Source organism: Lontra canadensis, unplaced genomic scaffold (assembly GCF_010015895.1).
Source record: "Lontra canadensis isolate GAN:19392208 unplaced genomic scaffold, GSC_riverotter_1.0 scaffold8, whole genome shotgun sequence".
NCBI classification, from domain to species: domain Eukaryota; kingdom Metazoa; phylum Chordata; class Mammalia; order Carnivora; family Mustelidae; genus Lontra; species Lontra canadensis.
The window spans coordinates 16984551-17000124 of record NW_022631002.1 but is presented as its reverse complement, the minus strand read 5'-3'; the positions used below and the strand labels follow the sequence as shown (position 1 = coordinate 17000124).

The 15574-nt window shown below is 48.3% G+C and overlaps 1 protein-coding gene across 2 annotated transcripts in view; it reads left to right on the top strand.

The window, feature by feature from the left end:
* The window catches only part of CDH3 (cadherin 3), a 67862-nt gene that overhangs the window by 42090 nt on the left and 10198 nt on the right, over positions 1-15574 (top strand). For both annotated transcript variants that reach the window (XM_032854103.1, XM_032854104.1), the window contains 10 exons: positions 5376-5461; positions 6828-6953; positions 7156-7311; positions 7395-7539; positions 8357-8532; positions 9203-9331; positions 10351-10536; positions 12844-13085; positions 13466-13611; positions 14573-14797. In XM_032854103.1, coding sequence (XP_032709994.1) covers positions 5384-5461; positions 6828-6953; positions 7156-7311; positions 7395-7539; positions 8357-8532; positions 9203-9331; positions 10351-10536; positions 12844-13085; positions 13466-13611; positions 14573-14797 — 1609 coding nt within the window. In that variant the 5' untranslated portion in view covers positions 5376-5383. The remainder of the gene's footprint in view (positions 1-5375; positions 5462-6827; positions 6954-7155; positions 7312-7394; positions 7540-8356; positions 8533-9202; positions 9332-10350; positions 10537-12843; positions 13086-13465; positions 13612-14572; positions 14798-15574) is intronic.

The window sequence follows — 15574 nt, the reverse complement described above, 5'->3', positions numbered from 1 at the left end:
GAGCATACATTTATTTATTTATTTATTTATTTATTTATTTAATTTATTTATTTATTTGACAGAGAGATCACAAGTAGGCAGAGAGGCAGGCAGAGAAAGAAGGGGAAGCAGGCTCCCTGCTGAGCAGAGAGCCCAATGCTGGGCTCGATCCCAGGACCCTGGGACCATGACCTAAGCTGAAGGCAGAGGCTTAACCCACTGAGCCACCCAGGTGCACCTTTGGGGAACTTTTGTATGCATCCTTAACAAACCTTTAAGGTATGCTGAGTCACCTAAGGAGTTTTAGGTATTCCCTTTAAGCTTTTTTTGTTCTTACTACATCAAGGAGCAAATGTGTTTGGTCCTACTAATCTTGAATTACTCTAATAGCATGTATCTCTCCTTTTAAACCAAGGGAAAGCAGGCCTCAGGCATAAAACTTGAGCAAACAATTGATTCTGAGACCCACAGAATTCAAGCGCCTTACCCGGGATCACCAAGTAAGTTAATGTCAGTGCCTGCAGGGGTCTCTGTGTCCATTAACTGCATCAAAGCAGACCCTGACATGCATTGTTTCATCAGTCCTTTACTTACACTCTCATTTAATCCTCACATCAACCCTGTGAGAGTGTTACTGTCACTTTCCCAAAGTCTAGTGCTTTCCTCCAAGGACCGCACTGCCTCACTGGCCATTTAAAAATCAGACTCTCCATTTTCATAGATGGAGAAGGAGAACAGGAAATGGGAGGTGAGGAAGAGATAAGTAAACAAACTCTTGAGTGTATCAGAGAGACAAAATAACCATAGTGGTTAAGACAATGACTCAGGGGTCGCCTGGGTGGCTCAGTGTAGGTTAAAGCCTCTGCCTTCGGCTCAGGTCATGATCCCAGGATCCTGGGGTCGAGCCCCACATTGGGCTCTCTGCTCCCGGGGAGCCTGCTTCCTCCTCTCTCTCTGCCTGCCTCTCTGCCTACTTGTAATCTCTGTCTGTCAAATAAATAAATAAAATCTTTAAAAAAAAAAAAAAAAAGACAATGACTCAGGCCATGGAGGTCTGGGTACTGCTTTCTAGCTCCTCTGTTGCCTAGCTATGTAAGTAACTTCAGTGAATTCACTTAATCTCTGTTTCTCACATTCTAGATAATGGTCTTAAATCTGCTTCATAGGGTGCTTGGTGAAGATTAAATTAAAAATTTACTTAAATATCAGCTATTAATAGGAATTCAAGAGGGGAGGGATTCCTGACTCCTGAGAGTGGTACAGGTTGAACTGGTTTGTTAGGTCTTCTGTAACAAAGTAACCCAGACTCGGGGGCTTAAGGAGCAAAAATTAAGCCCTTAGCAGGTTTGGTTTTGTTTGAGGCCTCTCTCCTTAGCTTGTGGATGGCTGTCTTCTCTCCTCCCTCTATAACTGTGTCCAGATTCCCTCCTCTTAGAAGGACACTAGCCATCCTGGCTTGGGCCCCACCCTAATGGCATCATTTTAACTTAGTCACCTCTTTAAAGGCTCTGTCTCCGCATACAGTCACATTTGGAGGTACTGGGGGTTAGGACTACAATATATGTGGGGAGAACAACACAATTCATATTAAGAGAAAAATCTGACCGAAAAATTTGAAAAAGAAGTTGCTGGTAACCCCACTCATTGGAAATTTTCATTTCCTTCTAGTCTTTTGAAATGTGCATTGTTGCATATATTCCTTTCTACGGTCTGCTTACTGTCTTTCACTTCATAGCATAAGAACTTCCCTAGATAACTTAAAAACTCTGCTATAACTATAATTCTGCATACTTGCATGAATAATCTGTGGAGTAAGCGTTCCACAGATTATCTAACTATTGCCCTATATTAAGGTGATCTAACCTTTGCGATATAGCATGTCTGGTCCTTATAGCCCTCGGGCAAAGCCAGAATCCTCAGAAGATGGGTCTCTACAGCTGTGTGTAGGATGTGAAGAGCAGGGTCACCCTGGGAGTCTTGCTGCCTCCAGGACCCTCTGGAGCTGACTCAGGCCTAGAATCCTCCTTCCCCTCCTGCTGGCCAAGCATGTCACAGGCCACCACTCTTCAGTGGGGACCTGGTGTCTAAAGTATCTTCTCCTTGTCACAGGCATATTCCAGCCTTCCCCCACCAGATTCTGCTTCTCTCTGTGAGCTATTGGCTTCTAGCGAGCTGGCACTGGGTTCTGTGGAGCCGAAGGCGCTCTGTATGCCTTTAAGCCTCCCTTCTTCCTCCTCCTGTTCACTCCCCTCTGTCCGGAAGGATGACCTGGGTCTTAACTTCATTGACTTAGGTTTGTTGTGCCTGTTCTTGAACCTCATGTCAACGCTGTCCTCTCTCACACCAGGACATTTGCTCTCTCTCTCAATCTCTCTCTTTTTTTAAGATTTTATTTATTTATTTGACAAACAGATCACAAGTAGGCAGAGGGCCGTTGGGGGAGGGGCGGAAGCAGGCCCCCTGCTGAGCAGAGAGTCTGATGCAGGACTCGCTCCCAGGACCCCGAGATCATGACCTGAGCTGAAGGCAGAGGCTTAACCCCCTGAGCCACCCAGGCGCCCCGCACTGGGCCTCTCATTCAGCTGTAGGTTTGTGAGATTCATCCCGTCATCATCTCCTTGTGGCTAACTGGTTCCATTATGTGGATATACCATGGTGTTCCTATCCATTCTGCCTCGGTGGACCTTTGGGCTATTTCCAGTTTTTCCCTGTTAGAAGCAGTGCTGATGTGAGCATTGTAACACATGCCTTCGGGTGAATGTGTGTGTTGGCTGGGTCTCTACCACGAAGTGGAATTGCTAGGTCTTGGGGAATGTGCATATTTAGCTGTGGTAAATACTACCCAACAGTTTTCCAAAATGACTGTTCCGTTTTACACGCCCACAGCAGACTTCTGCTGTTTTTTCTTATTGAAGTAAAATACACATAACATAAAGCTGACCGTTTTATCCATCTTAGAGTAAATAATTCAGTGGCGCTCAAGCACATTCACAGTGTTTTGCAACCAGCATCGTAATCCATCTCCAGAAATTTTTAGTCATCCTGAACAGTAACTCTGTCCCCGTTGGACAGTAACTCCGCATCTGCCCGGTCTTCAGCCCCGGGATCCTCTAGTCTTCTCTCTCTCTCTGCTGTTCTTGGTACCTCATACACACGGGATCCTGCAGTGTTTGTCCTTTTCTGACTGGCTTATTTCACGTACCATGACGTTTGCAAGGGTCGTCCGTATTGTAGCCCGTGTCAGAATTGTGTTACTTTTGAAAACTGAATCGTATTCTGCTGCGTGGATATACCACAGTCCATTGATCCGTTCATCTCTCAGTGAACACTTGGGTGGTTTGCTCCTCTCAGCTACTGTGAAAAATGATACTGTGGAAACTGTCGTACAGGTACCTGCGTGTGTTCCTGCTTTCCGTTCCTTGGGATGTGCACCTGGGAAGAGAGCTGCAGGGTCCTGCGCTGGCTGTGTTTACGTTTTGAGGAGCACCAGACTGTTTCATGGGGAAGCTGCCCATTTTCCATTGCCAGTGCCACAGGGTTCCAGTTTCTTCTTGTCTTGCCAGCACTTGTTATTCCCCACCCCTGCCCCACTTTTTAAAATAGTTTTGGGGCACCTGGGTGGCTCAGTGGGTTAAAGCCTCTGTCTTTGGCTCAGGTCATGGTCTCAGGGTCCTGGGATCGAACCCCACATCGGGCTCTCTGCTCAGTGGGGAGCCTGCTTCCCCTTTCTCTCTCTCTGCCTGCCTGTCTGCCTACTAGTGATCTCTCTGTCAAATAAATAAAATCTTTTTAAAAAAATACTTTAAAAATCATTTTCCTAGTGGGTGTGGGGTAGTATCACGTTGAGCTTTATGCTTGCATTTTCCTAATAACTAATGATTCTGAGCATCTTTTCATAGGCTTATTGGCCATTTGTGTATCTTCTTTGGACAAATGTCTTTTCAGTCCTTTGTTTTCTGATGTTGGGTTTTAGGAGCTCTTTTTATATTCTGGATATTTATCGTTTAGAATTCTAGTTTTTTTAGGGGCGCCTGGGTGGCTCAGTTGGTTAAGTTGTCCAACTCTTGGTTTTGGCTCAGGTCATGACTCAGGATTATGAGTTTAAGCCTTGCATTGGGCTCCCCTCTGGGTGTGGAGCCTACTTAAAAAAAGTAGAATTTTACTTTTTACTATTATACTCATGTACTGTTTGAATACTTCATCGTGTTCACATTACTTTTGTAGTTAAAAAAAAAAAAAAACTCATCTCTTGGGACACCTGGCTGCGTTAGTCAGTAGACCATGTGACTCTTGGTTTTAGGGTTGTGAGTTTGAGCCCCACGCTGAATGTAGAGATTTCTTAAAAGTAAAATCTAAAACAAAGCAAAACAAAACATCTGTTATCCTTCCTTGTTTGCAGATTCATCTCTGCACCCAACATGGGGCTCGAACTCACAACCCCGAGATCAGGAGTTGCAGCCTCTGCCAACTGAGCCAGCCAGGTGCCCCAAGAAAGGATTTTTTTAAACAATCTTCATCGTAGAGGAGGAGAGGAGTGGTGGCACAGAGGGAGAAAATAAAGCAATCATCACCATCTGAGACTAAAGGACAATTTTTCAAAAAAAGGACGGTTGGGAGGCCTCACGCCGACATTTCTGTGCCTGTCCCTGTGGGCCTTGTCGTGCTGCAGCCTAGTGAAAGGACACATTGGTGTCTGGGCCAGAATCAGGGAACACTCTCTAGCGAATACGTTGGAGTCAGGCTGATGTGGCTTCTGAACCTCAGTTTTCTTATCTTTAAAAAAAAACTAATACCTACCTTGGTGGTTAAAGTAATTGTCCGGATGAAATGGATCCAGACTCTGGCTTGGTGAATGGTAGTTAGCACCTCATGCTAACATGCTGTTCACATGTTTGCTTATTTAAAGGGTGACCAAGCAGAGGGGATTCACAGGGAGCATGTTAAACTAAAACATGATGAATGTGATAAGTTGAAACACCTAGAGGTGGTCCAGAACCATCTTTTGTGGTAGCAGGATGTATATTGCATGTAGGTAGAGTCGTGATCTTCCAAAATGCTAAAAACCTCCTGCCTCCAGCTATGACCTTGGGTTTACCTTGTGTCTTATGAGGCCATCTGGGGCTGATGAGCTGAATGCCTATGATCTTGATTCTTCAGGTGTCATGAGGAAAGAAAGGGCCTGGGTTCACAAACCACAAAGTGATTGTCCCTCTCGAGACCAAAGTTGGAAGCCCCATCTGAAATTCATAATTGATCACAATGGAGACAAAAGCCAGTCTCCTTCTGACTTGGAACAGCCCTTGATCCAGTCAGAGGGCTATTGTCAGGTGAAGCCCGCTGGGGTAGCTTCCAGAAGCCCCCTCTTTCCTAATATTCTCTTTCTTTCTTCCCCACAGTGATTTGCATGGACTGCCCTGGGGAAGAGTCAGCCCTGCCTGGCACTGATGGTGATTTCACTGGGCAGAATGATAGAACAGTTCAGGTAAAACACCACGTACACTTGCAACACAGGAGAAAGCTGTTCTCTGTGTATGCCCAGCTTGCTGCTAGCCAGGAGTTTGAGGTTGCTAAGGCCATTATGAACCATGTTGCCCTTTCAGAAAAGGCAGTGCTGGCCCTTGGTTGCCCACAGCTTAAAACCTCCCACTAGGGGTGCTAGAGAGTCAAGCCAGTGGGGCAGAGAACTGCCCTGTGAGCAACGGCCCAGTACCCTTTGCCCTAGGGATTCCCGTTCCACCTCCCTTTCCTTCTTTCTCGTATCATCTGGCTAAGCCCCCCAGGGAAGGGATGTCGATCCCATGAGCCTCTGGGAAGACAGACCCGAGGCACTCAGCCACATTTCTCTTTTAATTTTTTAAAGACCTAATATATCCACATGGTTCAAAAAATTAAGAAATAATAAAAAGTTGGGGCACCTGGGTGGCTGGCTCAGTGGGTTAAAGCCTCTGCCTTCAGCTCAGGTCATGATCCCAGGGTCCTGGGATTGAGCCCTGCATCTGCTTCCTCCTCTCTCTCTGCCTACTTGTGATCTCTCTCTGTCAAATAAATAAATAAAATCTTTAAAAAATAATAATAATAATAAATAAATTCTCAATCTTTTAAAATAATAATAATAAAAAGTTACACAATGAATAACCTCCCTTTGTTTCTGTGCATCTACCTAATGCCCTGTCCAAGATACAGATAACTGCTGTTACCAGTTTTTTCCTTCTAAAGTTTCTTTATATATTCTATATTTATTTATATTAAACATGTTGTATATTTTATATATATAGATAGATACGCAGACCTTTTTTCCTCTCTTTTATGCAAAAGCTAGCATGCTGTTCACATGTTTGCGCCTTCTTTCTTCACTTAAAAATAGATCAGTATACTGCCTGTCCCCTTCTCACAGATAACCCTGTCGTTAGTTTCTTTTGTGTCTGCCCCCATACTTTGTTTATATGTGAGCCACTATGAATACACCATCTTATTTTCCTACCCTTTCACACAAAAGACGATACGTATTAACTATGTGAAGTTGTTAAATAAAATACTAAACCAGATTACAGTTTAGTATACCTTGTTCTTTTTCAATTAACAGCATATAACAAAGATCTTTCGTGTCAGCACATAGACTTCCTCTTCCTCATTTTTAGAGCTGTAGAGCAGTTCGACTAGATGGAAGTATTATAATGTGTGTTCGGTTGGTTCTCTCCAAATGAACACTTTAGGATTATTTTCAATTTGTCTTTCGCAGTAAACCCCTTTAGGTCTCTCTCCTCATCCTTAAACTCCTCAAAGTGCGAGGATGTCGGGTGTCTTCCAGCTGTGCGCTGTTTGTGTTAAGGAGTCTCCTCTCCTTGCAGGGCAGGAAAGCACTGAAGATCTCCCCGTCCAGCCGCGTCTTGCGAAGACACAAGAGAGAATGGGTGGTTCCACCAATATCTGTCGCCGAGAATGGCAAGGGCCCCTTCCCCCAGAGGCTGAATCAGGTATGACTGTGCCTTCTCCCCAGAGTCTTGGGTGGCTGCAGGGACCCTCACCCAAAGGCCTGCCAATGGGGTTTCTTGCTCCTGAAAGCCTTGGTAACGGGATTGGTTTCTGATAAGGCAGTGTCTCTCCAGCCCTCCTCGCCTTTGTTGCCATCCTGAGATAGTTGAGACTTTGTCAGCTGCCAATTTCTTTTGCTTCCAGCTCAAATCTAATAAGGACAGAGGCACCAAGATTTTCTACAGCATCACAGGGCCTGGAGCAGACAGTCCCCCCGAGGGTGTCTTCGCCATAGAGAAGGAAACAGGCTGGTTGTTGTTGAATAAGCCCCTGGACCGGGAGAAGATTGCGAAGTATGAGGCAAGTAACCTGTAGCATCCGACAAGAAGCAGGACCCCGTGGGTCGGTGGGGCCAGGCTGACCCTATACCTGTGTACCCACAGCTCTTTGGCCACGCCGTATCGGAGAATGGTGCCTCAGTGGAAGACCCCATGAACATTTCCATCATTGTCACAGACCAGAATGACCACAAGCCCAAGTTCACCCAGGATGTTTTCAGAGGGAGTGTCTTGGAAGGGGTATTACCTGGTAAGAGGACTGGGGAGTGGCAGATAGCTGGGGTGGTCTGCTGGGCCCAGACCTAGCCTTGGGTCAATTTCTGGAACCATCTGGAGGTCAGACCAGGCACCTAAAGCCTGTAAGAACCCTCCTTACCTGATTTCCTCAGCTGTGCATCCTGGGATCATCTTAAAAATCTCCAGGCGCCTGGGTGCCCCAGTTGTTAAGTGTCTGCCTTCACCTCAGGTCGTGATCCCAGGGTCCTGGGATCGAGTCCCACATTGGGCTCCCTGCTCAGGGGGAAGCCTGCTTCTCCGTCTCCCACTCCCCCTGCTTGTGTTCCCTCTCTCACTGTCTCTCACTCTATCAAATAAGTACAATTTTTTTAAAAAATTCAGATTTTTCGCATCCTATCCCAAGAACCCTGAATAAGAATGCTCCTAGAATATAGCCTGGAATCTGTATATTTAAAAAATTTCCCAGAAGATTCAGATGATCAGTCAGGTTTGGGAACCACTAGCTTTGGAGCTACAAAGATCTTGATTTGAATCTTGATTTGCCTCTTCACCCATGACCCTGGGCAAGTTCTTAATCTCAGAGCCTCATTCTTGGGAAATAGATGGTCTTTGTTCCAGGCAGGCCTGTGCTCAGCTTAACATGATTGAGGTTTTCGTTTCTAAGAAAGGAGCAGAGAATGGAAAACAGACCCCAACTAGCAATCTGCCACAAAGTGGAAGATGGGTCCAAGTCAATGAACAGGATGGAGTCTCTCAGAATTCCAGAAGTGTGCAAGGCTGGGACTAGAGCAGGGAGGGAAGGATGCTCACTCGTGCCTTCTCTCCTCTAGGCACTTCTGTGATGCAGGTGACAGCCACAGATGAGGACGATGCTGTCAACACGTACAATGGGGTGGTTGCTTACTCTATCCATAGCCAAGAGCCAAAGGATCCGCATGACCTCATGTTCACTGTGCACCGGAGCACGGGCACCATCAGCGTCATCTCCAGTGGCCTGGACCGGGAGGTGAGTAGCTCCTAAGGAAAGTGCTGTCCTTCCAGCCTTGCTCAGGCTGGGGCCTAACACAAGAGCAGGAAGCCCCTGTCCATGCCCCATAGCCTAAGGCAGAGCGGCGAGAATCAAGTCAGCTGGGGTGGCTGCTACTGTGTTCCCGTGTTGACGTCCCTCAGCTCTCTGAAGCCAGCGGCATGGTGCCGGATGATCTCGTTAAGGTCGAGGAGGCAGCAGTAAAATGCAGGTGTTTGATATTTTCTGTAGGTTTTCTCATTTCCTCTTGGAATGGCTCACTTAGCATGCACATTGCCCAGATTTTTGTCCCTTGTGTGCTACAAAGTAGAATTAGCTCAAAGAATGCTAGAGTCGCCTACTGTTTCCTAATTAATACCTTTGCCCAAATCCCCGCTCAAAGCTCCCATTCTGCATCAGCCCAGGGTCGGGGGCAGTCCCCAGACTGCACTGCTGGCTGGCCCAGGGGAACTGTGTGGGTCTGCATTTCTCCTCCCCCTCCACCCTTTACCTCCATTCTTCCCTATGGTGGGTGAGTGGTGGGGAGGGGATTCAAGAGAACAATGGGAGACGGGGAGAGATTCCCTTTCCCTCCACATGCACGCAGGGCTGTGCCTCTGGGAGCCCAGGCTGAGGGGCCCCTCAGCCTGAACTCTCCTTTCCTCTCCAGAGAGTCCCCGAGTACACACTGACCATCCAGGCGACAGACATGGACGGGGATGGTTCTACCACCACTGCAGTGGCCATAATCGAAATCCTCGATGCCAATGACAACGCTCCCGTGTTTGAGCCTCAGAAGGTGAGTGCCTGGTCAGTCCTTCCCTCCGCAGATGATGAAGGGCTCAGGTTTTTCTTTCTAATGAAACTGGAACGAGCTCACTTTGCTTCTAGTCCTGCCCCACCACTTACTAGGCTGTGTGACAAGAGACAAACTGCCTAACGTCTTTGCGCCCTATTTCCTAATCTGTGAAATGAAGATGATGATATTCCTTGCATCATTCTCTGTGTTGAAAGGAATAATCTCTGGATAGTTGATAACACCATTCCCGGTACAGAAGTGCTCGATACGAAAGCCATGTTGAGGGGCACCTGGCTGGCTCAGTCATTGGAGCATGTGACTGACTCTTGATCTCCGTGTCATGAGCTCAGGCCCCTCGTTGGGGGTGGAGTTTACCGAAAGGAAGAAGAATGGGCAGAAAGAAAGAAAAGTGTTCAACAGTATGAGCACTTAGAATTGGCCTCACAGCTGTACGTGCCCACCTTCCCCCCCGAGAATGCTCTGCACACCTCCGGTGACAGAGGACTCCGTGCCAATCAACTTACCCCCTTCCGTCATTAGATAACTCGGGGGCAGGGGGGCATAGATAACTGGCTCCTAAACCTGATTTAGGCTTGAGTAAAAATTTGCTGCAAGCAGTTGAGCTCCCAGTGTTTGCCACCTGTCCCAGAACTTCCAAAAATGTTCCTGATCCAGGCCATAGAGCCATCAGGCCCCTAGTCCTCCTTGCCACCGTCTTCATACCTTTCCGATCTCAGCTAGGTAGACGGCCACACATGGCAGGGTTCAGGGCACCCAGACCCAGCGAGCTGGCGGGAGTATTTTGCCCTCAGATGTAGGAAAAACAGGTCCCTGTGGTCTCTCCCAGCGGCTGTGAGGACATGCTGCATCTGTGTGGGTCCTGAAACCGTGGGGTGTGGGTTGGGTGGTCCCAGGAAGACTGAATTGCCCGGAGGACCCACAGCTGGCGAAGAGGGGAGCAGTCTCGGGGTGGGCGGTCCGTCTCTGCTCTGATGGTGCCGTGCTTGCTGCGCCAACAGTACGAGGCCCGGGTACCTGAGAACACGGTGGACCAGGAGGTGCAGAGGCTGACGGTGACTGACCTGGATGCCCCCAGCTCGCCGGCATGGTGCGCCACCTACCGCATCCTGGAAGGTGACGACGGGGGCCATTTTACCATCACCACCCACCCCGAGAGCAACCAGGGCATCCTGACGACCCGAAAGGTGAGTCCATTCGGGCTTTAGACAAGGGACAGTCAGCGTACCGCCTGCCTGGGGACACTTACTTTGGAACGTTCACCACGGAGTGCAGCAGGCCTGTGCCTTCTGACACTTTCCCATCCCTGTCATGTTGAGGAATGAATTTGTTCAAAGTGTATCTTACCCCGAGGGAGTCCATTCATAATACAGATGAGAGTCACTGCTCTGATGGAGGCAGATTAGTAGAGCCCCTCCTTCCAGATCCTGGCATCCAGAGGCTGCCCACAGTTAGTCTTCTCACACAGAGGGTCTCTGTTTTATTGGAATTCTTGCTAGTTTTGCACTGAATCCATAATACATATCTAGGTTTTTGCATAGTAAAATGTTTTAAGTTACTTCGTAGTTAGAGATATGCTTGCCTCTCAAAAAGTCTTTGAATAAAATTGATGCTTTAAGAAGATGGGCCTAGGGGTGTCTGGGTGGCTCAGTGGGTTAAAGCCTCTGCCTTCAGCTCAGGTCATGATCCCAGGGTGCTGGGATCGAGCCCTGCATCGGGCTCTCCGCTTAGCGGGAAGCCTGCTTCCCTTCCTCTCTCTCTGCCTGCCTCTCTGCCTACTTGTGATCTCTGTCTGTCAAATAAATAAATAAAATGTTAAAAAAAAAAAAGTGACTTAGAGAAGCAGGGTTTTATATACTTTAGTGACTATATTTTTTTTTTAAAGATTTTATTTATTTGACAGACAGATCACAAGTAGGCGGAGAGAGAGAGGGGAGGAAGCAGGCTCCCTGCTGAGCAGAGAACCTGATGTGGGGCTCGATCCCAGGACCCTGAGATCATGACCTGAGCTAAAGGCAGAGGCTTTAACCCACTGAGCCCCCCAGGTGCCCCTATCTCCTTTTTTTTTTTTTTTTAAGATTTTATTTTTTTTAATTTATTTGACAGAGATCACAAGTAGGCAGAGAGGCAGGCAGAGAGAGGAGGAAGCAGGCTCCCTGCTGAGCAGAGAGCCTGATGTGGGGCTTGATCCCAGGACTCTGAGATCATGACCTGAGCTGAAGGCAGAGGCCCAACCCCGTGAGCCACCCAGGCGCCCCCGACTATCTCCTTCCTGCAACAAAAACTTTGCAATGCCCTCATTATGAATTTCATTTATAATGTAACTTTTATAACTTACACAATTTCTAGAAAAATAGAATACCCTAACTATGAAATAAAGGAGAATCTTACAGGAAAATTACTGATAATAAGATATTTCTGTATGTAATACAGAAAGTTTGGGGTACATACTAGAAAACATAATGAAGTAGTTAGTTACTTGCATCTCTTTGTGGAATCGTCCAAATGAGGTGGAAACTGCATGTCACTAAGGCGGCTCATGCGTCCCACAGGCATACCAATGTCTTCACCGAACAGCAAATACACAACTTTTAGGAAAGGCCTGGACAAACCGAACTACAAGCTCCCCTCAGAAGTTGCATTCCTGGAAAAGTCAGTATATATTAAAACAACACCAAAAACTTAGTTTATATGTAAGACAAATAGTAAACAAGAGTTTTCACACCCATGAATACATGAACGTCCAAGGGGCTCCTGGCAAGTCACATGGCCTTTGGGACAGTTCTTTGTGTCCCTACCCCAGCCTATCAATGCCAACAGCATCCCCATCATTAGGACAACCAGAAAGGCCTCCACAGGTTTCTACTGCACGCCCTGCGCCACCCTCTTGGGAGCCAGCCCTAGGGCTTACAGGTCTACGGGGTAGTCTGAAAGGCCCTACCAGCCACTCAGAAAGGTTGGGGAGGTTGGGGCACCGGGGTGGCTCAGATGGTTACGTGTCTAACTCTTGATTTCAGCTCAGGTCATGATCTCAGGGTTGTGAGATCGAGTCCCACTCAGGCTCGGCACCGGGGCGTGGAGCCTGCCTAAGATTCTCTCTGTCCCTCTCCCTCTCCCTCCACTCAAAAAAAAGTGCAAGAAAGGCTTTATGGAAAAGACAGGATTTCTTTTTTAAAGATTTATTTGTTTTAGAGAGAGAGGCAGGGGAGGGGCAGAGGGAGAGAGAGAAACTCAAGCAGACCCAGCACCGAGCATGGAGCTCAATGCCGGCCTCTACATGGCGCTGGATTTCACAACCCTGAGATCACATCCGGAGCCGAAACCAAGAGTCCGATGCTTAACCGACTGCACCACCCAGGCGCCCCGGGAAGGACAGTACTGTGGATGCTGGGAGCTTCCAGCCCCTGGCCACAGGCCCTTTCTTTCTGACATCACAGCACTGCGTGGGTCCTCCTCAGACTTTGGCAGCTCAGGTCCTTCCTCTTCTCCCGCAGGGCTTAGACTTCGAGGCCAAAAACCAGCACGTCCTGTACATTGAAGTGACCAACGAGGCCCCCTTTGTGGTGAAGCTCCCAGTGTCCACAGCCACCGTAGTGGTCCGCGTGGTCGACGTGAATGAAGCACCTGCGTTTGTCCCGCCCTCCAAAGTCATTGAGGTCCAGGAAGGCATCTCTGTCGGGGAGCCTGTGTGCACCTACACAGCACAGGATCCTGACCAGGGGGATCAGAAGATCAGGTAACCAGGAGCCGGGCTTGGAAGCATCCAGAAGCACTAGTAGCATCAGAGGGGCTGTTTGCTGTGGTCAGCGCTTGTTCTGATTACCGTCAAGATTGCTACATATTTTGACCATCACCCCTGCACAGTGGCTTCCCTTCCTACCCTCCCCAAGGCTGAGGACTCTGAGCAGAGATCCAGGGGCCGGGTATAGCCACTCTCTATCATGTGTCCCTGCTGGGCTGTCTGCCTGCTGCTTAGGCTCCCATTTGGCGGGGAGGTGCATTTCGCATGTGATCATGCTTGGGAGCCCCAAGTCCCATGACACCGTCTGCCAGTTGGAATGACAACCAGAATTCTAAGTATACTGGGTATGACTCTTCCCACCTTTTCCATTCCAGCTACCACATCCTGAGAGAGCCAGCAGGGTGGCTAGCAATGGACCCAGACAGTGGGCAGGTCACCGCCACAGGGGTCTTAGACCGTGAGGATGAACAGTTTGTGAAGAACAATGTCTATAAAGTTGTGGTCTTGGCCACAGATGACGGTAAGCGCTTCCTCCTAGCCCGTCCGCTTCGGTGCCTTTGGAGCCCACAGCATAGCACATCCCTTCCCCGAACCGAGTAGGGTGTCAGGGAGGGCTATCAGCAAACCAATCTGGAGGGCCACGGAGGACTTGCAGAGGAGACTTTTATTTATTTTATTTTTTTTTTAAAGATTTTATTTATTTATTCGACAGAGAGAGATCACAAGTAGGCAGATAGGCAGGCAGAGAGAGAGAGGAGGAAGCAGGCTCCCCACCAAGGAGAGAGCCCGATGCGGGGCTCGATCCCAGGACCCTGGGATCATGACCTGAGCCGAAGGCAGAGACTTTAACCCTCTGAGCCACCCAGGCGCCCCCAGAGGAGACTTTTAAAGACTAGAACTGGCTATGGTTTCCCTAAGACCCACGTATTAGGAGAACGATTTCTTTCATCCCAAGTGTGTGGTTCACTGACACCTGGGTCGGACTGTCAGTTTCCCCTTGTGATTTGATTAGAAGGGGCTGCCTGGGAAGTGGTGTGATTGATGAGTGATGTCACACTGACAGAGCTGGGGGTTGTGGTGTGATTTGATGTCTTTGCTTGACACGATGAAACAAGGCCTGGAAGCAGGCGAGAAGTCACGGCAGGACTGTGAAGGGACCTGGCCGCAGAGCTCAGCAAACATGGCGTCAGCCCTGAGGCGGCCAGTAGGTTTCCCCTTGGAACAGATGAGTAGTGGCTCTAGCTGCTGTGATAAGTTAGGAAAATCTGCTGAGAATGATGCCATGATTGTCCTGGATTTGCCTTCACTGGTTTGATCTATGATGAGACTAGGGCAGGACGTGGAGGGACTTGAAAAGTTACAGCTGGGCTATCAATGGGGACATCCTGAGACTGATTGGGTAGAACAGAGAGCTTAGCATTCATCTGTCACCCCAACCAAGGGCAGATGCTGAAAGGGCTACTGTGTGTAATTATGAACAGGGAACCCTCCCACCACTGGCACCGGGACCCTCCTGCTAACTCTGATGGACATCAACGACCACGGCCCCGTCCCCGAGCCCCGTCACATCACCATCTGCAACCAAAGCCCGGTGGCCCAAGTGCTGAACATCACAGACAAGGACCTGTCCCCCCACACCTCCCCTTTCCAGGCCCAGCTCACACACGACTCGGACATCTACTGGACAGCAGAGGTCAACGAGAAAGGTGAGTGAGTGCTGGCGGTAGGTGGGCGTGTGCCCCATACCAGAACCCCACATACATTCCACTGAGTTAAGAACATCAACCAAATGCTGCTTAATTAACTTAGTGTAAGCCTTTAAGAATATTCTAGTCCAACCACTTTCCAGTACAATTGGAAAAACTGAGGCAGGGGGAGAGAGGGTTTGACTTTCTCAGTCGCACATGATGAAAGAGCCAGGACTCCTGCAGTGATGATAGCCCACATGGCCTGAGCATGCCTGCTGTGTGCTAGAGAGTACTGAAGACGCTTCATAGATGAGGTTGCTCAGTCCTCATGGCAACCCACATATATACATCAGGGTGTGCCCATTTTACAGATGAGGAAACCAAGGCTTCTAGAAGGTTAAGTATCTTGCCAGAGGCATTCTGGCAGAAAATGATGCCATAATTTGAATTCACAATTTGAATCTAGGCACTGTGCATTACCACTGATGTTCTGTCGCTTATCATTTATTGACCCCTGACAATACGCAAGGTATCTTTTCGTTCCTTACGTAATGTTTCTACCACCCTCTGTGGGCAGTACTTTTATCTGGAGTTACAGATGATAGTGAGGCTCAGAGAGGTTAAGTAGCGTGCCCAAGGCCACAGAGAGTGTGAGTGTGGACCAGAAGCTGAAGCCACACCTGCTCCCGTCCACCTCCCTGTCATTTCTTTTTCTCGTTCCCTCCAGAGCTTATCAGTTTTTCATGGCTTTTCAGTTGTCACTGGCCTGGGAGGGGTCAAGTGGCATCAAGTGAG